This window comes from Erythrolamprus reginae, chromosome 1, assembly GCF_031021105.1.
Source record: "Erythrolamprus reginae isolate rEryReg1 chromosome 1, rEryReg1.hap1, whole genome shotgun sequence".
Taxonomy (NCBI): Eukaryota; Metazoa; Chordata; class Lepidosauria; order Squamata; family Dipsadidae; genus Erythrolamprus; species Erythrolamprus reginae.
In genome coordinates, this window is record NC_091950.1 from 361,068,454 (window position 1) to 361,089,816 (window position 21,363).

Genomic DNA, 21,363 nt, shown 5'->3' on the forward strand with positions numbered 1-21,363 from the left:
ATATCATTATTTTTCTACTTAATGTAATTATAAGTCTAATAAATAATTCTTTATTGAATCCTACCAGAACTAGAAGAACATTTAATTTATCCTACACATCTCATTTTATTCAATAAAACATTCAATACTTGTACTGACCCATCACAGACCTGGACACAAATTGTTTCAACTCCTACCCTCAAAACGTCGATACAGAGCACTGCACACCAAGACAACTAGACACAAGAACAGTTTTTTTCCGAACGCCATCACTCTACTAAACAAATTATTCCCTCAACACTGTCAGACTTTCTACTAAATCTGCACTTCTATTCCACTAGTTTTTCTCATCATTCCTTTCACCCATTTCCTCCCATGTTGACTGTATGACTGTAACTTGTTGCTTATATCCTAAGATTTTTATTAATATTGCTTCTTTGTTGCTTATTTGACCCCTATGACAATCATTAAGTGTTGCACCACATGATTCTTGACAAATGTATATTTTACTTTATGTACGCTGAGAGCATATGCACCAAGACAAATTCCTTGTGTGTCCAATCACACTTGGCCAATAAAAATTCTATTCTATTCTATTCTGTGTCTTATCCCTCTATGTTCAGTCCTGGGAGCTGATTCTGGCCTCTGACAGCGGCTGCTCAATGCCAGATGAATTTGCAGTAAAACTCACCTCATCCTTGATATCTGGTTGTGTATGGGAGAACCAATCTGACTTGTATCACTGAGACTTGGTTGGGCACAGAGTGGGGTTTTCCCTGTGCCCTCCATGGTTTTGAGTGCAACCTCAACTGAGACTCTGAGGCAGAGGTGGGGATGTGGCAGTTGTTATTTGTGAATCTCTGGTGGGCCCTGCCCCAGACATCTTTGGATGTGAGGCCTTCTTTCTGAAGCTGATCCAGAGGGAACAATGGGGATTGCTGCTATATGTCTTCTTCCCTGTGCTCCTGGACTTGGTGAACTGATGACGGAGGTCCACAGGCTTTTTAATTACGTATGTCATCTTAAAAGGCATGTCTCAAATATTTGAAAATAGAATGATGTTGCTGTTCTCCAAAACATGTCTGTCATGAAGTAACATTCACAGACCTCAGTAAAAGTGTTTATCAAAATAAAGATACTCTACCTTTCTTTCTGATTTGCATTGGTGCCATATGTTTTGTTTCTTCACATTCTGATAAGGCTTTCAACTCAATGGGTAACCCATGGCAATCCCATCCAGGCACATAGTGCACTTTATAGCCATTCATGACATAGAACCGGTTTGTGATGTCTTTCAAAATCTGAAAAGGGGGGGGGGGGGGGAGAGAAATAGTTATTCAACTTCATACTTCCATCTTGCTTTATAATTTTCTTGAATGCTACAATATTTATACTGCAGTTAGATACTGCAGTTAGATCCAGATAACTTAACAAAATGTTTTGTATTTATTTGTATTCTGAAAGGTACCTTCTAATAGAACAATTAACAATGCTTAAGTAAAATTACCTGTTGCACAAATAATGTATACCAATAAAATCCACAAAGGCTCCAACTTTTAGCAAAACTACAGATTCATATCAAACTCTGGTTTTCTTCAAATTACACTTCAACGTGGAAAAAAAATCACATTAATACATGTCTTATGGCAAAATACTATTGCTTTCACCAGGACACTTGCATTTATGTTCTCTGCATCATCTATGACTCAGTTCTGTATATTATTATTATTATTATTATTATTATTATTATTATTAATTGGATTTGTATGCCGCCCCTCTCCGCAGACTCAGGGCGGCTAACAACAGCAGTAAAACAGTACAACAAAATCCAATACTAAAAAAACAGTTAAAAACCCATTATATAAAAACCAGTCATACATACAAACATATGCATAAAATTGTAAAGGCCTAGGGGGAAAGTGTATCTTAGTTCCCCCATGCCTGGCGGCAGAGGTGGGTTTTAAGCAGCTTACAATGTATAGATGTAATTCCTATGCAGCATCTATCAACTCCATTAGTTTTAAAATTAGTTACATTTACTATAATGACCTAAAAGAGAGGTCATGCACTTTTTCAAATAACAAGGAACAATTAAAAATAACTACAACAGATATGCAAGAAGTTTGGAATGAAGAATGGGAAATCCCAATTTTTGGACACCATCTACATTAGTGATGGTGAATCTTTTTTCCCTCGGGTACCGAAAATGAGTATTCCCATACCTATAATTCCATGCACCCACCCCCTGTGCATGCATGTGCGACCACACCATGCTGCTCTGCCCCCCCCCCCCACGTCTGCACAACCTCCGCTCCTGTTTCTCAACTTCTGGTAGGTCCAGTAGGCCCATTTTTTACCCAGAGAGTGGGGGACAATGAAAACGTCCTCCCCCACTCCCCAGATGCCCTCCGGAGGCCGGAAATGGTTTATTTCCTGACTTCTTGTGAGTCTGGTAGCCACGTTTTTCACCCTCCTTAGGCTCCAGATGGTTTTTTGGAGCCTGGGGAGGGCAAAAACACCTGCCTCCCTAGAGGCCCTCTGGAGGCAAAAAAACCCCTCCCAGAACCTCCGTGCGAGCCAAAAATCAACTGGCCGACACGCACATGCACTCTGCAGATGAGCTAGGGCAGGGGTAGACAAAGTTGGCTCTTCTACGACACGTGGACTTCAACTCCCAGAATTCCTGAGCTAGCATGATTGGCTCAGGAATTCTGGGAGTTGAAGTCCACAAATCATAGAAGACCCAACTTTGCCTACCCCTGAGCTAGGGCAATGGCTCGCGTGCCAGCAGATATGGCTCCATAAGGTTTGCCATCATGGATCTATATTCTAGAATGTTTTGTAATAAAGCAGGCCAATATTCGGCAAGTCTCAATACTGTCATATACCATTGCTGCATGAGTTGCAGTAGGCTTCTAGATCCAATTTAAGGTGATGGTAGTTACTAATAAAGTCCTTCATGGCACAGAACCAGTTTGTTTGTGAGACCATTTATCTCCTATTGTTTATGCCTTCCCCCAGGGGAATGGACATGCTGCTCATCCCTCACATTAAACAAACCCATTCTGTTAAACTGGGGGTCATGTTTTCTGTGGCTATGGATGGTGCTGTCCCTTTTAACCTTGAAGATTGAACTGTTCTGCCAGATACCTGGGCCAGGAAGTTAGATAAGCTGGTGACAAGAATTTTTATTTTGGTGGCTACGGCTTTAAATGGAGCTTTTAGGATTTTTAGGTCACGATGGTTTTAATTTTGGTTTTAATCCAGAGTCACTACTATGAGTTAGATGGCTGTATACATGGCTTAAACAACTACATAAATAAATTAACTTAGGAAAATACTTACTTTATTCAAAGCATGGCCAACATGTGGGTCTCCATTGGCATAAGGTGGTCCATCATGGAGACAAAAGTCTTGTTTTGTTTTCCTTTGTCTTTGCCAAGAATATAGTTCTGAAAAACCACATTTCTGAAGAATAATACACCAAAATTAATATAATACATCTTACGTATTGAATTATTTTTGAAGATGACAATATATTTAATCTAATTTAGTCTTCCAAAAGAATTCCAATCATCTTTAGTATGCCTTGTCAATGTACCTGGAAGCCTCTGAGTTAAGAGTGTTCTACAATATTAGAGTTCTCCAAACATACATGTGGTGATCAATTATCAAATTGCAAGCTAACTTAAATTAGATTTATCCAAGTATATTAATAATGAGACAACAAAGGCAAGTAAGCAAAACTCAATTTAAAAATTTTCTTGTATCCTAAAAATTATCCCTATGAGCTGAGGAAACTACAGTATTTATTAGCCAATCTAGTCAAACAAGACTTTTTCAGGAATCACTCCATAAATAAATTTACCAAAATAATCTGTATTATGCAGATGTCTGCATAATGACAACATGACAACATATCTTTTATTAAGGTATATATTTAGATATATTTTTACTCCAAAAGCATTTTATTAAACTAAATTTGATTTTTTTAAAAATTATCCACCCTGCGCTTCCTCCAATTATTTACCAACAGGTGATATATATGGAGCATGGTTTGAGAAAAGTCTAGGAGGCTGCAAAACCAGGAAGCTAGTTAGGGAACCTTTTTTCTTCCTGCAGGGCCCGACTAAATTCTGACACGGGTCTTTTGAAATGTACATTACCTAATGCCACCAGACCTGAAATCTTTGGCTTAGACAATTTAGAATGACGTTGCCTTCGAACCGACCTAAACTTAGTTCATAAAATCATCTGCTACAATGTCCTATATGTCAATGACTACTTCAGCTTGAACCACAACAATACACCAGCACACAATAGATATAAACTTAATGTAAACCACTCCAAACTTGATGGCAGAAAATACGACTTTAACAACAGAGTGATCAATGCCTGGAACACTTTACCTGACTCTGTGGTTTCTTCCCCAAACCCTCAAAACCTTAACCTTAGACTATTGTGAGAAAAAGTCACGAAGAAATTCCAAAGGAGCACAATCTGTATCGTGTTTTGTACAAAATATAAATCCAATCAATCAATCAAATATATTTTAGCTGACAGGTAAAAGTTCATTTCTGCAAGCAAACAAAGTTACATACAGAAGTTCACTGGATTATAAAATATATTTTTGGTTATATAACAAAACATGGCTGCACTTATGCTCCTGTCTTTACAAGAACAAATCACCGTTTTCTCCATTAATCTCCACCGCACACCAAGACAACTAGACACAAGAACAGTTTTCCACTGAAGGCCATCACTCTACTAAACAAATAATTCCCTCAACACTGTCAAACTTTTTACTGTCTGCACTTCTATTTCTACTAGTTTTTACTCATCATTCCTATCACCCTTTTCCTCCCACTTAGGACTGTATGACTGTGACTTGTTGCTTGTATCCTAAGATTTTTATTAATATTGTTTCTTCATTGCTTATTTGACCCCTGTGACAATCGTTAAGTGTTCTACCACATGATTCTTGGCAAATCTATATTTTCTTTTATATACACTGAGAGCATATGCACCAAGACAAATTCCTTGTGTGTCCAAATCACACTTGGCTGATAAAGAATTCTATTCTATTTTATTATCTCACACCTGTCTACAGCTGACTTTACCCCATTCCTAAGAGGTCTGTAAGTGCATAAGCGCACCATTGTCTACTACCGTCCTTGTCTTACTGCTATTGTCCAAATTTATCTGTACTTAGTTTGCTTATGTTTAAATTTAGACCTTTACCTGCTATTTTGCATGTGTTTGAGAAATAAATTTAAAAAATGAAATAAAATAAAAGCAACGGGATGAGCTATCCAGGTGACAGCACTGAGAGAAAGACAAAATCAGTGCATCCTTTCCACTCATCCCTTTGTTCTGGGGCAGGGGTAGGCAAAGTTGGCTCTTCTATGACCTGTGGACTTCAACTCCCAGAATTCCTGAGCCAATCATGCTAGCTCAGGAATTCTGGGAGTTGAAGTCTACAGAGCCAACTTTGCCCTGTTCTGGGGGGTTGCAAAGGTTTCCCCACAGAGACTCGTACAATATAACAAAAGGTGCACCTTCTCGGTTTAACTCGTGCGCTTTTAATTTCAGGTCTATCTCGGCTTTTCAGCCCCTCGCTGCCCCCTAATTCATTCTCTTCCTCTACCTGCTGTATCTCCAATTCAGTTTCGGGCTGCAGCCGGCCAGGTAACTGGCTGGGGAAATCGCTTTGGGGCAATAAGAGCGTTTCGCGATATTTGGAGTCCGGCTTCGCCTTTTGGCCCGCGCTGGGTCCCGCGGACACCGTCCCGCGAGCCCAACAGCAGCCCGCATGCTTGCGAAACCGCAGCAACGGCGGGGCCCGCAGCAGCGCCCACATCGCGCGCCCACTTGGTCCGCGGGCACTTCCGGAAACGTTTGGGATGTGCAACGAGACGAAACTTCCTTCCCGGTTCTTTTTCCGGCTCCGGTGGGATTCTCAGCGCCCCCTGGAGTTCGGTCCTCCTCCCTTGGTAAGCGGGGGAGTCTTGTAAGCGTGGCTCTAGGTCCCTCCCAATCCCGGCATAGCAGCCCCCAAAAGTGGCCTAATTGCGTAAATTAGTGAGTCTTCACTGTGCATAAATTAGGAACAGAGCCCTCGGGGACATTCAGGCAAACGTCATCCAGACAAAACTGATCAATTTTATCAATCTGGGGTGATTGATAAAAGACCCGGTAGGCGGGGCGGAGAAAGAATAGGAAATCGACGCCGAGTAACCTTGATTTGAGCAAACTTGTGAGTGTTTTGTAACAGTGGGGCTGCTCGGAAAGGAGGTAGGCTGCTATTTTCATTTTTTCCTCTTGTCCTTTAAGGGGTTATTTGCTTTTAGATTTTCATCGACAGAGATCTTGTGACAGTGAAGAAGGTGGGGGGTCTGTGTGAAATAACGCTTTTATTTCAATCCCATCGTGGCGGCGTCCTCGAATTAGAAAAAGACATCTACAGTCACTAAGGGGGGGACACAGGTAGGCTGGAGTTGTTCTAGTGGCGTGGTCAAGATCGTATTGTGTTCATTTGAGTGACTAGATGTGGCACAGGTCTTAAAAATATGATAGTTACTATAATGGATTGGAACTTAGAAAATAACTAATAAATATGAACAGAGTGGACAAGTAGTTCCTGGTGCAATCCTATTTACATGCCTGTCCAGAAAGTTTTCAGTTAAGTACGTGTTTGAAATATGTTATAGTTTGGTTAAACTTTTGCAATTTTAAAACTTCAGGAGATTTTGCTTTGCTATTTATTTCTTCAATTTGTATGTGGCCAATTCCCTGGGGACTCTGGGCGGCTCACAACCAAAAAAACACACCCCATACTATTCAAACGTGTAACAAAACAGTTTAAAAACAATTTAAAACCAACAGTTAAAAACCATGCATGTCATATATGGCTGGATCAAGATAGTACACCGTCAGATCAAGGGCCCAGGCCTGCTGAAAAAGCCAGGTCTTTACAGCTTTCCAGAAGGCCAGTAAGGTGGGGGTAGTCTGGATCTCAGGAGGTAGCTGGTTCCAGAGAGTTGGAGACACCACAGAGAAGGCTCTCCCCACGCGGATCTGCCTGCTGACAATGTTTAGCTGACAGAACCTGGAGAAGACCAACCTTGTGGACCCTTATCATTTGCTGGGAGCTATGTGGTAGAAGGTGGTCTTGAAGATAGTGTGATCCTAAGCCATGTAGGGCTTTAAAGGTAATGACCAACATCTTGAATTGTACCCAGAGACCATTCAGCAGCCATTGCAGTCCGTGGAGAATTGGTGTAATGTGGGCAGGGCCACCATCAGGAATTTTGGGGCCCCATACAGCCTAAGTGTCTGCCCCCCCCCCCGCCATTTTAAAACTATTTTAAGTCGCCAAGCCACTCCATCCCCCAGGGATCATTTCCCGCTTCATGCCACGCGAGGCGGTCCCATAGGCCAGTGTTCCCCAACCTTGGCAACTTGAAGATATCTGGACTTTAACTCCCAGAATTCCCCAGCCAGCGAATGCTGGCTGGGGAATTCTGGGAGTTGAAGTCCAGATATCTTCAAGTTGTCAAGGTTGGGAAGCACTGCCATAGGCTATTTCAGGAACTGGGTTAAGCCGATTGTGTGGACTCGTCCAGGAGAAAGAAAGAAGCGGGAGTGACAAGGGAAAGAAAGATCCTCCTGGCATCGGTCAGGCAGAGCGAGGCTTATTTACAGCTCCTTGGCACTTCTCCCTTCTTGTTGACAAAATCATGTGCTTTCTAGCGAGGGGAGGGGGGAGGGGGATCCCACACCCGGCAGCCACCGGAGAGGAGCTGGAAAGGACGAGGGGAGAGAAAAAGCAGGGTACCAGCAGTCGGGTGGGTGTCTTGAGGGGGCACTCCCATCTGGAAGGAAGGGAAGAAAGGCGAGGGCGAGCTATGAAGGAAGGAGGGAAGGAAGGAAGGAAGGAAGGAAGGAATGGTAAAAGGGGCGATCAAGAGAGGAATGGGTGAATGAATGGACGGAGGGTGGGAAGGAAAGAGGGAAGGGACAGGAACAGGAAGGGTGCAAAGGAAGCAAGGAAAGGTGTGAAAGGGGAGAGTAAGAGAGGAAGGAGTGAAAGAAGGGAGTGAGGGAGGAAAGAAGGGAGGAAGGAGAAGGAAAGCAAGAAATGGAGGGAGGGAAGGAAAGAAAGAAAGAAAGAAAGGGAAGGGACAGGAACAGAGGAAGGAAGGAAGGAAACTTATGAAAGGGGAGAGTAAGAGAGGAAGGACTGAAGGAAGGGAGGGAGGGAAGAAGGTAGGAAGGAGAAAGAAAAGAAGAAATAGAGGAAGGGAAGGTAAAAGAGAGTAAGAAAAAGAGCAAGAAAGAGAAAGAAAGAAAGAAAGAGAATGAAAGAGAAATAAAAAGAGAGAGGGGGAATGAAAGAAATGGAAGGAGGGAAGGAAGGAGAGAAAGAAAGAGGAAGAAAGAAAGCAAGAGAAAGAAAAAAGAATGAAAGAGCAAGAGAGAAAGAGAGAAAGAAAGAAAAAGCAACAAAAGAAATTGTGATTTTTACTATGCCGGCTCCTTCCCTCCCCCGCTCGAGGCGCCGGGTTCTTCCCTTTCTCCCTCGCCCGCATCCTTGCCGCGGTGACTCACCAGGAGAAGGCTGGAGACCCACGCGGCTCCTTGGGGGGCGTTGCGGAAGGCGGCGGGTGGCGGCGGAAGCCCCCATGCCCGGCAGGGGATGATGGGCAAGGGACGCCTCGGGGAAGGAGAGCAGGGTGGGAAGGGAATGAGGGGGCTGGCGGGGGTTTAGGAAAGGGGAGCCCGCCGGGCACGAGGGAACGCTGGCCGCGCGGGGCTCCGGGGCCAGCCTTGCAGCTCCTCGGCGGGAGGAGCCGAAAGCCACCGGGCGAGGACTGGGCTCAGCAGAAGCGGCCGGCTTCCCATAGCGATGGGGAGCTTGGCTTCCGTTCCGCAGACTGTACCCTCCCTCCTTCTTTTGCCGGCCGGGCCGCCTGCCTCACCTAATCAATTTGGCCCGGGCCTTTTACTTTGCTGAGGTGAGGCTCAGGCAGGCGGCCGGCAAAAGAAGGAGGGTACAGTCTGCGCATGTGCAAGGAGCTGGTGACTGCGGGCCCCCCTAATTGCTGGGCCCGTTACACCACTCCCAGTAGTACCGGTCTATCGGTCTATCGGCGGCCCTGAATGTGGGTGTATCTAGGTGCATCCACAACAGCTCGTGCAGCTACATTCTGAACCAATGCTCTTCAGGGATAACCCCATGTAGAGCGCGTTGCAGTAATGTAACTCTGAGGTGATAAGGGCATGAGTGACCGTGAGACGAGCCTCCTGATCCAATTATGATCACAATTGGTGCTCTAGGTGAACCTGTGCAAAGGTCCCCTGGCATAGCTATCAGATGTTGGTCTAATCTTAGCTGTGAGTCTAGGAGGACACTTAAGTTGCAGACCCTTTCTGAGGGGGATGAGGTAAAACCATTTTCAATAAGTTTTGTGCAAATGCTCACCACGATTTTCACCAAATAAAGGAGGACTGTGGTGCTTCATAAATGATATTTTTGGTTCACTGTGATCACTGGCAAGATTCAACAGTATAATTGCTAAAAATAAAGTTGGCATTTCCCATAATATGAGGTATGAGCAGGAAAGTTCTGCTGCTCACCCTAAAATCAGCATAATAGTTTTTATAAGCATCAATTAAAAGATGAAAGACAAGAATAAATATGTTCATGTGCGTGAGGCTTCAGTCCATTTTATGTTCAGCTCAGGTGTGGTTGTTTCGAAAATGGATCTTCAGTGCTCACCGTATAGTTGTTATGATAAAGGTATATTGAAGGCAATGCAATCCAAATTTCTTTAAAATGGGCAGGACCAGTACCAGGGCTAATAGGAATATGGGCTTCAAGTTTCACTGTTCAGAATATTAAATTACTATTTCTGTAAAAAGGTAATTTCTTAATTTTTGTTTAAAAACTAAAGAAACATGTAGGAAAAAAAGCAGCAAACCAAATATAGTTCAAATTATGTAAAGTGGCTACGTAAAACTTACAAGGAAGTGATGAATTGGAAAATATATTCTGCTTTAAACCAGAAAAGCTAGTTGTAAAACCTTAAACCAATAACCAATATTGCTGGGAATAAAAAGCAGGCAGACAAAGTAAAGTATTTTAGCTTATTTTCCAATGTAATAATTTAACAAACTGAATGCAGTTTAAAGGTTGCTAGCTCTCAGATTCCCTTCTTTGTTAATATGAGACTGAAGTTAGGATTTTTTTTTTAATGTTGCACAATTCACAGTGAGGAAAGAGGATTAGGTATGTGATAATTGTCAATATTTATTAACTCCTTTGCATGTTCACAGCTATCCAAGTTGCTAATTTGCCATACTAATGAAATCTTAGTTTTCTCAATGTTTGAGGAATAGACATGGTCATATGTTATTACTGAAACTTATAGACCATTGTTTACTTATTCTTGGGCTTGGTATGCTTTCAACTAGAATAGGTCAAACTACAAAAAAGATTGCCTTAGTCACAATACATGGACCAGAACCTCCCACTCTTCCAAAGAGCTGTAAAGACTGGGAATATACTACAGGGAAGTTGAAGGGAAGTTGGCTACAGGGCACAGTTTATGTTTGCAATTTTATAATGCAAGAAGAAAGTCAATAACAAATCTGCAAATGCATCTTCTTTGAAGTTGCACATCAAATCAAACCAAACTATGTATGATTATTAGTTATAATAAAAAGCATATATAAGTCTAAGGAAATAAGAATATGGACAAATGCATGGTATTCTCTGGAAGTTTGTCATTTTTTGAGGTTCCTCAAAATCCTGAGCTCACATAGCATTTAAAACCATAACGTGATTTGTTTGAGTTAGTGTATCTAGCCATTGTTTATTTTATGTGAGTCCAGAAAATTGTGGCTTAGTGAAATAGGTTTGGCTAAGCAAATCATGACTGTGAAATACTGTATATAAATCCAATCTGTATTGTTTTACTGAATACCTCTCTTACTGACCAATCATTCAGTGACAATTCAAAGTTATATTTGCTCTTGTTTACTTATATCTTACTATAGACTTTAGCAAATGACTGAGACAATGCAGTGGAAAACTGGAGGTCTAAAATCTCTTCTGGAAGCCCTCGGGATTTTCACAACCTAGTTGTATCCTGCTTTAGGATAGCAACTAGGTAGTTCCTGCTGTCACCACCTATCTTTCAAAGGGCCCTATATCAGCGGTCACCAACTGGTGGTCTGGCGACCACTAGTGGTCTGCGAGAAAATTTTGGTGGTCCGGAGAAAAATTATTTTTGCTATTGTATTTTTTTTATTGCACTAAATCAGGGGTCCTCAAACTACAACCCCTGGGCGAGATATGTGCAATGAACGTGTATATTATTGCAGAGATTGTCCCACTTCAGGGTCTTTTTATGCAGAAATTCCAAATTGGAGTTTGATTTGTGCAGGGTTTTGGGTGAAGGCTGGAGGGAAGCACCCCTGGTGGAGAAGAGCCAGAGGGCCTTGTTCCAGTGGGACTGCATCATGGCCTGCAACTGGCTGACCATCTTAGACTGCTGAGACTCCAGGTGCTGGTACCTGGCCTTGCATTCCGACAGGTCTTCTCTCTGCTTGGAAAGCCTAGGGTTGTAGTCCAATTTATGATTACATATTATTACATAGCATTGGCAGCAGGTAAAAATATTCAGTCTGAAGAATGGATGCAGATTGGGGTTTAAACATATAATTATTTTGCTGGTGCAGTAGTTAGAATGAAAGATTTCAAACTAACTCTGCCCACAGTCAGGAGTTTGATCCTCACTGGCTTAAGGTTGACTCAGCCTTCCATCCTTTTGTGGTTGGTAAAACAAGGACCAGATTGTTGAGGGCAATATACTGTCATTTGTAGACCGCTTAGAGAATGTGGTGGATTGGTATAATCCCTTCAAGGTAGACCATATTAAGAAACCTTAGTAGCAGCTCTTCCTCTTGTCCTTCAAGGCCACTGCCTATGCCCTCTACATTTGGAAATGTCTGAGTCAGCTCTTTGAAGCTGGAAACAGACTATTAAATTCCTTAAAGGATTCTTTTTGAAAGGAGATATAATTCAAAGATTTGTAATAACTATAATCTATATTTTTGACTTCATAACTACATGGGCATTTCTGATGTGTCTTCTACTGCTGAAATCTATTTATTTCTAATGAAAAAGATCCTTTAATCTTTTACAGTGTAAGTCAGGTGCCAAAGGTATTGCTTTCATAAGATAATTGCATTTCTTACAAGATTGCCTTTGTTTCCTTTTCTTTTTTCTATGTAGTAATCATGGCTTCTAATCCAAATGTATTGATGCGTCTTGTGGCCTCAGCGTATTCCGTGGCTAATAAAGCAGGAACCATTGTCAGAAAAGTTATGGCTGGAGGAGAACTGGACATAGTGGAGAAGGTAAATGATCAATAGAATCCTATGGGTTTTCAGTTATATTTTCCAACTTATATATCCAAATGAAGAATTAAACGATGCTGGTTTAATGTGCAGAACAAATTTTGTGTATCTGTGCTCAAAAGTAAGGCTTGTTGTGTTTAGTAGTGCTCAATCAGTAATAAGGGTGTTTAGCATTGTAGCCTCATTTATTTTAGATGTATGCGCAAATAGTTTGGTCCTCCTTTTCATAAAACTAGACAAACCCAAATCCTGAAACCATTCTTCATGTTTTAACCTCCAATACCCTAATCATCTTTGTTGCTCTTCTCTTCACTCTTTCTAAAGTCTCTCCACATCATTTTTAAACCCCTCAATTAATGCAATCTAAAATTCTGTTGGCTTTTTTGGCAGCTGCTGCACACTGCTGGCTCAAATCTAAAAGGTTGTCCACTAGGACTCCTAGATCCTTCTCTCAGTTACTACTGTTGAGCAAGGTACCACATATACTGTACCTGTGTATTTTGTTTCTCTTGCCTAAATGTAGAACCTTGCTTTTTTCACCATTGAATTTCATTTTGTTAGATAGTTCACAATGTTCAAGTATGTCAAGATCCTTCTGTATCTTGAGCCTATCTTCTTGAGTGTTGGCTATTCCTGCCAATTTGGTGTCTGCAAATTTGATGAGTTCCCCATCTATCCCCTTGTCCAAATCACTGATGAAGATGTTGAATAGTACTGGGCCTAAAACAGAGCCTTGGGGTATTCCACTGCATACTTCCCTCCATATACATGCAGTTCCATTCCAAATCACCGACATGCTATAGATTATTTCAAAAGCTATATTCTGGTCCGATGTCATAACCAACACTTTGAATTGTGACCAGAAATTGATCGGCAACCAATGCAGACTGTGGAGTGTTGGTGTAACATGGACATACCTTGGGATTATACAGTATATATAGCTGTACCTGATCGATACAGTATGTTCAAATACCTTCAATAAATATGATTATACATAAAACCATATAATTGTTCAATTTTTTTTAAAATGGCATTTGCAAATAAGATCAGTACCTATTAGAGAACTAGATATGTGTAACAGCATTGCTCAAGGCAAATATTTTTCTGAAGAAGAATATTTTAAAATATTTACTCAGTACATGACAGTAAGATGATACATACACTTGAAAATATACAAATCCAAATACATGTCGCAAAATTTCCAGTAATTTTACATCTTCCTAATGATAATACAATTTTATTTAGCCAAGTTGTTACTTCGATTATAAATTGACCAGGTTTCATTTTTAATAGTGTGGAGCTAATGACTTGCAGACTAAAGCTGATCGATTGGTACAGATGAGCATTTGTTCATCCTTGGTTCTGAAGTTTCCTAAGGTGACAATCATAGGTGAAGAGGTGAGAAGTCAGCATGTTCCTTTGTACTTGTTTGATTCAATACACTATATTTATCCCTTTAAAAAAAAATACCCTAACCACTACCAACCAGTGAGATATATACTGTTGATATATCCTGCACCCCAGTCACTCTGCCATTTTTCTTCCATATGATTATGACTGCTGTTTTATTCATTTGTATGTAACTTGCATGTAACTGTTATAAGAACTCTTTGGATTTACACTGTTTAGCCATCATTGCAACCAAATTATAATCAATTGTAACCAATTCTGCAGCCAATTCTTACAGGCCCATCTGCATAGACTTTTGCTGATAATTTTTGGCATATTGCAACACTAAAAAGTCCAGATTTCATTCAAATTATTTAAACTTGTCTCCAGTTGGCTAATAAATGAATATCCATTTTTGGCTTTAATTATGCACAGATTTTTTTTTTAACCCAGGATATTCCCTTTGAAGAAGTCAGTGAAGACTTACTTGAGAAAAGCCAATGTGAGGAGGTACTGAAGCAAATCTGTCCACCCCAGTATACAGATATCAAAGAGGAAGAGGTAATTAAAAGGGTTTACTTTTTTATGATCCCTGATTTATTTTCCACTGTGGGATGAGAATCAGTAATCACTGTGGGGTGGAATGAATTGTGATTTGAGAAGTGATTGACTATTTATGGGTCTACAGTACTGCAGCTGGGCAGCCACTGCACCCTAGCAATGATTTACTCTCCACACTTTCCCCTTTTGAAACTTTCTGCTTTTCTTTTGTTTCCTTCAAAGCTTGTTGTATGGGTCGATCCTCTGGATGGAACAAAAGAATATACGGAAGGTTTGTTCTTTGCTTTTTTGTGTGTGTGTTTTTTGGTGAGGGTTATTTAGCATTTATAGCCTTAAGGACAATTGTCTAGAAGATTAAGATCTATCATTTATGTGCGACCATATGATATATAGAAGTCACAGTGACCGTTTAGAAGTTTGGAAGTGTGCAATGACAATAGATAATTGAATGATTCATTGAGTGAGGCTCAGCTTTTCTTTAGCAGGGCGTTTACACTATAAATGTATGTGGATGTGTTTATTTATTTATTTTATTTATTTGATTTTTATGCCGCTCTTCTCCTTAGACCCAGGGTGGCTTACAACATATTAGCAATAGCACTTTTTTTAACAGAGCCAGCATATTGCCCCCACAATTCAGGTTCTAGAAGCTACCACCTAAAACAGTAACCACCACATTTTATATGTTTTAATTATAACGTTTTCGTAAGAAATCAAGGATTTCTATGGGATTCTCTCCCCTATCTAATATGGGGTACATTAAGCTGACAATTATGCACTATAAAACAGGCCCAGAACCATTGTTTTATATGTCTTTCTTGTTGGATAATTCTTGCCATGATGCCATTTTAAGATCACATTAGAAAGTTTTTGAGTTCTAATGGAAAGTTCATCCAATTGGTTATTCCAGAGAAAGAAGTGGAAGTGGATGTCTAGGTACTTAAAATCCTTAACCTGATCAATTGGACTTTTGTTGATTTGTCATGTAACAATGAACTTAAAAGCCCTTTGAGAGACAGTTTGGTGCATAGGTAGTCCTTACCTTATCATTGCAGTTGGGACCAGAATATCAGTTATTGAGCAAAACAGTTGTTAAGCAAGATTCCTACGTGACTGCTTCACTCAGCAGTGGTAAAGCACTCCTTCCCAACACTCCTGGTTGCAGTTGTTAAGCAATCTTGGGTTAAGATCCATTAAAAAAATACTCCAGATGTTTTGCACTATGGAACTCCTAAGAGTTCCATTCAGCCTATCCAATGGTAAGGGATGCTGAAAATAGTGATTCAGCATTGTCTGAATGATTATAAATTTCTCATTTCTCCTACACAAATACAGTATACTCTGAATTAAATGCAGTCAGGCGTATCTTTTGCACACAAATAACATCATAATTATTTAGTTCTTCACTGCTTTTATTATTAAAAGAGGCACAAATCAGGGTCCCTAAACCCATTTCTAATTGTTATTTTCATTGCCTCTGTGGGGTTTTTTTTAAAGCTATATGGGGATGCAGAAAACTGAAAAAGCCCCTCAAAGATACTTACATTACTTCTTAATCTAACAATAGATACAAATGAGATTGTATGATATTGTATTATGATCAGTGTTCTACAGAATTTATGTCTTCAGTAATTGCTTGGTTAAATATCACAAAATGTTCCATGGATTTGATTCTGCAGTGTAGTGAACCAGAAGATAACTTGTTAAAGCAAGGCAGGTGTAGGTTCTGCTTTATTGTTTAATGAAATAGAAGAAAAATAACCTTGAATAATAAAACTCAGCAAATTTCTGTACTATTCTTTGCTATAACATGCAAAACTTTAATGAGAGTTTGTTTTGGTTTTAGCTTTGTGTATTGACTGATGATTAGCATAATGTCAACCCAATCAGATGTGGCTTATTTAACAAACATACTTAGGCAACTCAGTGTATAAACATGATCAAGTATAAACAGTCAGTGAAATTATAAATTATCATGTAAGTCAAATTAGAAGAACCTTGATTTTCATTTCCATTGACAGATGTTTATCTCTTTCAGGACTTCTTGACCATGTAACCGTTCTTATTGGTATTGCTTACCAAGGAAAAGCTATTGCAGGCGTCATCAATCAACCATATTACAACTATGAGGTAGGAAATGCTTTAATTTCTTAATGTTCTTCTAATTTACTGCATATCACTTCTAGTTAACTAGAATAATAGGTTTAACTGACTTGTTACTTAGAAGGAGGAATGGCCTTTTCTTTTTCTGTCTTTTCTTTTTCTGTACCCTAGTTAAAAGGACCCATGGCAGATTTGGGACTAGCATAAATCTAAATTTCAGACTGCATGTACTGTAGGACATGACCAGGTTGAGCCCAATGGATGGGTCAGTCTCAAGTCCCTTCATGCCCCCAAAAGATCTAAATCCACCCAACCTTGAATTCCAATTTGCTTTGGCCATTAATAATTTAGATTCTTGTAGAGAAAATTGGCTTACAATAAACCTATATTGATTTGAACTGCGTGGACTCCTGGTTTCCTGTGTTTGACATATATTATATTTTTGGTATTTAGTACAATAATCTTTTCATGTTCTCACTGGTTTCAACAAAAGAAAATCACTTGTATAGCTGCAAAAATTAATACCGGTAACTCATTTTCCTATATAAAATTATAATATGTGTTGAATTTTGCCAAGGTGAGGTCTGAATCCAGTGAACTTTCTGAAAATTTTGCAGAAATTAGCTAATGTTGTTGAAGTATCTCCCTATCCTGACTACTCTAGATTTTCAACATCTGTGTGTATGCCTTCTCTTCTTACTAATTTAATTTCTATATATTTGAGAATGTACCTTATGGACATTGTCTATAGCAGTCGTTTTGACAAAATGAAAACAATACAAAAGAAACACACTGGTAATTAAAGTAGTAAAGCTGAAAATACACTGAATAACAAAAAGTATCTCTTGCAAATGAAGGCAGATATATGTATCTCAGGATAATGTTGCTGGATTGAATCTGAGTCAGTACTGGAGCCCATCTTCAGGGAACCTCTGACACATTCTAGAGAGAGAGAGAGAGATTCCCTGAAGATGGGCTCCACATAAATGCGAAAGCTTGGAAGAATAAACATCTGGTCCTGGTGACCAACTCAAATTTTTGATCTTGCAACACAAAGAGGCTAGATGAAGCTCTTCGGCAAACCTCTACCTACTTGCATAACAGTAAGTCTTACCCTTTCAGCAGCAGAATTGTATTTTTTTTTCTAAAAGAAAGAAATGTATCTTTGCAAATAATATATATTTAAATGGTTCATATTAAATCTGTTGATAATGTAATGGAGCAGGTTAGTTTTGTCTAACCTTCATGGAGAATGTAATTTGCTAAATATAGGGTCATTATTCTTTCACATAAATAATAATAATAATAATAATAATAATAATAATAATAATTTATTAGATTTGTATGCCGCCCCTCTCCGAAGACTCGGGGCGGCTCACAACAATAATAAAAACAATGTTACAGTTGAACAAATCTAATATTAAAAGAGAAAAAAGACATATAAAACCCTATCATTTAAAACCAAACAACACATGCATACCAAACATAAAATATAAAAGCCTGGGGAAGGTGTCTCAGTTCCCCCATGCCTGGCGATATAGGTGGGTCTTGAGTAATTTACGAAAGACAAGGAGGGTGGGGGCAGTTCTAATCTCTGGGGGGGAGTTGATTCCAGAGGGCCGGAGCCACCACAGAGAAGGCTCTTCCCCTGGGGCCCGCCAAACGACATTGTTTTGTCTGTCCAACTATCAAACATATTTACTCCTTTTGTTTATTTTTCAAGATGAAACTAGAATGTTCAAATCCTTTTTCAGGCTGGTACCAATGCAGTTCTAGGACGGACAATATGGGGAATCCTTGGTTTAGGTGCCTTTGGATTTCAGCTGAAAGAGGTACCAGCTGGGCAGCACATCATTACCACCACAAGATCGCACAGCAGCAAGATAGTAAACGACTGCATTAGTGCAATGCAGCCTGATAGTGTGGTGAGAGTTGGAGGTGCTGGTAATAAGGTACGGACATCCCTATATTTTAATGTCATAGCAGGGTTGATTTTTTAAAAGTTCAGGATGAGTCTTTCATTTTTACAATAGATAAGGTTTTTCAATAGAGGAAATCAAATTGAAAGATGTGCATCTTTCAATTTGATTTCAACCATATTGTGTGGATGGGGTATAGGAGTTGTGGAAATAATTTTATTAATTGCAGTGGCCTTTTTTTGATTTTAGTTATTTATATGTCATCTCTCATGTCATTATTTACATGTCATCTCAGGTGGTAGAGATTCTTAAAAGAGTGGCTTAGAAATGGATCGTTACTTTCTTTAGTGATAATGTCCTCACCTCTTGTCAAAGATGTTTTTTTCATAAGCCCTAACCTAATTAAAATGTTAATGGTAAATTTTACACCTTGAATCATAATATACCATCCAAAAATGTGTACAATTATGTGTATAGAAAAACTATACATATATATACAGGCATATGCTTGTTATGTATATATAAAAGCAAAGGAAAAAGGCCATAGAAAATTAAAAATTAAAACATTGATCTGTATGTGAACTCATTCCTAATCTTTAAAAACATTGTATATGTGCATATTAAATGACTGGGGTTGTTTTATTTGTATTAGATCATTCAACTTGTCGAAGGCAAAGCTTCTGCTTACGTATTTGCTAGTCCTGGATGCAAGAAGTGGGATACGTGTGCACCAGAGGCTATTTTGCATGCAGTTGGAGGTAAGTTAGTAAACACATTGTAGAAATAGAAAGAAGGAAATGTATAAACATTTCTCTTTGTAAAGAGCTATAACTAAGGCTAATGATGCCAACTTAAAACCTAGTATTTTAAAAATATGTTTATATTCTTTTCAATGAAGCATACAGATGTATTTACTGGCTTAATATATGTTATTTCCTAGCTGATGGTCATCTCTGCTACTTTTCTTTGCGTAGCTGCACAATAACTTAACAATGATTGCTCTTTTGGATTCTAATTCTTCTTTATTGTGTAATATAATTATAGTAATAGTGATTATATCGTTACCTGATAGCGATATTTTTGTCTGTACATGCAAACCAATATACGTAAGGTGCTTAGATTTAAATTAAGATTTCTTTTATTCATATCTGTTGACATTGACATAATAAAAGAAATAAAAAGCAATTTCTGAATTTTTATATATAAACAAATAAACAAGAAAACAAAACTTGCAGACTATGCTATTATAATAGAATGCTTGGGCTCTCCAACCTATAAACATTGTATGGAAATAAGTGCTTCATAACCCAAAGGAACACAAAACCCTGCTCTTACTTTTTAAAATATGCTGTTATTATCTCTAGGTTTCTAGGAAAGTCTGAAAAATGTTGTAGCTACTTTAAGAATCATATTAATTAAGAGTTAATTTCTTAAAGCATATATGCTTTAAAGAAAAGGAAGACATGCTGCTCTAATTGTAAGATGTCTTAAGCATAATAATAAGCATTAATAATTTTCAGTGTAAGCATAAATCTTACAGTAGAATAGATGGCTATTAATTTCCAGCTAATTCATTAATGCTTTTCTTTATGAGATGTAGTGATACGTGGGGAAGGGAGTGATGCGTGTATAAAAGATCTAACTTTAAATACTTTTAAATTCAGGAGAGTTATACTGATTTTTATGTCAGTTTTGTGTATTAAAGCACATTAATTATGTTGTGTATTAATACCAAAACATAAGAAAAATTCAAATTTAGCCAATAATAATTTGGAAATGGAATGTTTAGTTTTTATGAACTGTTTTTAATTGTCGTTTTCTAGAAATACACGTATGATGTCTAAATCCATTCAAATCTAGAGTCATGTTTTATTTTCTTTCTTCACAGGCAAACTTACTGATATTCATGGGAACTTTTTTCATTATAATAAAGAGGTCAAACACATGAATTCCGGAGGAGTCCTTGCCACTTTAAGAAATCATGACTATTATGCCAGTCGAGTTCCTGAGGCAGTCAAAAAAGCCCTTGTGCCATAAAATAAAATCCAGAAGATTGTGTGTTCCATTTGGCTGGAAAGAATTTCTTACCTGAAATAAGTTGTCACTTTTGATAGGGCCACACTTCAGACCAGTTCCATGATCTTTAGTTAGAGATTTGTTGCTTCCTTGACTTAATATACATTCTGGTAAATTTGGAATATTAATGATTTCAATAAAGTTGTCCAGCTCTCTTAATGCTTATTAGTATCACATATGCTCACCTATCCAATTATCAATTCCTTTATTCAATCTATTTCTTGATTTGAACACAAAAAATTAAATAAATGAACCAGTTATTTCAAATGACTTCTATTATGGCAGCCTCACTCGTACATGTATCACATGAAGGGATCATTTTATTTAGCTAGTTAGTTCTTTTGTTTATACACTGCTCAAAAAATAAAGGGAACACTCAACACATTCTAGATCTGAATGAATGAAATATTCTCATTGAATACTTTGTTCTGTACAAAGTTGAATGTGCTGACAACATGTGAAATTGATTGTCAATCAGTGTTGCTTCCTAAATGGACAGTTTGATTTCACAGAAGTTTGATTTACTTGGAGCTATATTGTGTTGTTTTAAGTGTTCCCTTTATTTTTTTGAGCAGTATATATACATGGATGTGTGGGATGTATGTCAGTTATGTGCCTAATTCTCCCCTCCTCCATTTTCACATGAGATGTTTATATGGAAAAATCAGGAGATATATCAATGTTAGCTTTTATACACTGAAAAATACATTTCTTGAAATAAAATTATAATTGTTGATATTTTTTGTGAATGTTTTATTTGTATAATTTTGATTGCTTTAATCTCCAGTGGGCACTTTTCCTGGTTTATCCCTGTATGTTTGACTTGATAGCTCCGAAACTGAAAAACTAGCAGTTTGAATTAATGGTCCTTCCTCTGCACTACATCTTGAAAACAGGTGCAGCTCTCAGA

General features: G+C 38.7%; 2 protein-coding genes across 3 annotated transcripts in view; one reads left to right on the top strand and one right to left on the bottom strand.

The window, feature by feature from the left end:
• The window catches only part of IARS2 (isoleucyl-tRNA synthetase 2, mitochondrial), a 54,253-nt gene extending 48,296 nt beyond the window's left edge, over window positions 1-5,957 (bottom strand). Inside the window, exons 1-3 of the mRNA XM_070734389.1 lie at window positions 5,627-5,957; window positions 3,325-3,447; window positions 1,124-1,280 (exon numbers count right to left, since the gene is read on the bottom strand). Of these exons, the coding sequence (XP_070590490.1) occupies window positions 1,124-1,280; window positions 3,325-3,447; window positions 5,627-5,839 (493 nt within the window). The 5' untranslated portion in view covers window positions 5,840-5,957. The remainder of the gene's footprint in view (window positions 1-1,123; window positions 1,281-3,324; window positions 3,448-5,626) is intronic.
• BPNT1 (3'(2'), 5'-bisphosphate nucleotidase 1) lies at window positions 5,947-21,191 on the top strand. 2 transcript variants are annotated; one of them, XM_070734390.1, is made up of 9 exons: window positions 5,947-6,273; window positions 12,281-12,405; window positions 13,699-13,803; window positions 14,248-14,355; window positions 14,578-14,626; window positions 16,394-16,485; window positions 18,213-18,410; window positions 19,030-19,135; window positions 20,266-21,191. In XM_070734390.1, exons 2-9 carry the CDS (start codon window positions 12,286-12,288, stop codon window positions 20,412-20,414), a joined length of 927 nt encoding a protein of 308 aa, XP_070590491.1. In that variant the 5' UTR covers window positions 5,947-6,273; window positions 12,281-12,285; the 3' UTR covers window positions 20,415-21,191. The 2 variants fall into 2 exon arrangements, with proteins under 2 accessions (XP_070590491.1, XP_070590492.1); XM_070734391.1 differs by lacking the exon at window positions 5,947-6,273 and adding an exon at window positions 6,368-6,465.
• Window positions 21,192-21,363: the final 172 nt, after the last annotated feature.

What these genes read in the sequence shown, in the direction of transcription:
- BPNT1 (XM_070734390.1), top strand. Translation starts at nt 12,286, where the DNA reads ATGGCTTCTAATCCAAATGTATTGATGCGTCTTGTGGCCTCAGCGTAT. An exon ending in AACTGGACATAGTGGAGAAG is followed by an intron (nt 12,406 to 13,698) that starts GTAAATGATCAA and finishes CATTTTTAATAG; the next exon opens with TGTGGAGCTAATGACTTGCA. An exon ending in AACAAAAGAATATACGGAAG is followed by an intron (nt 14,627 to 16,393) that starts GTTTGTTCTTTG and finishes TATCTCTTTCAG; the next exon opens with GACTTCTTGACCATGTAACC.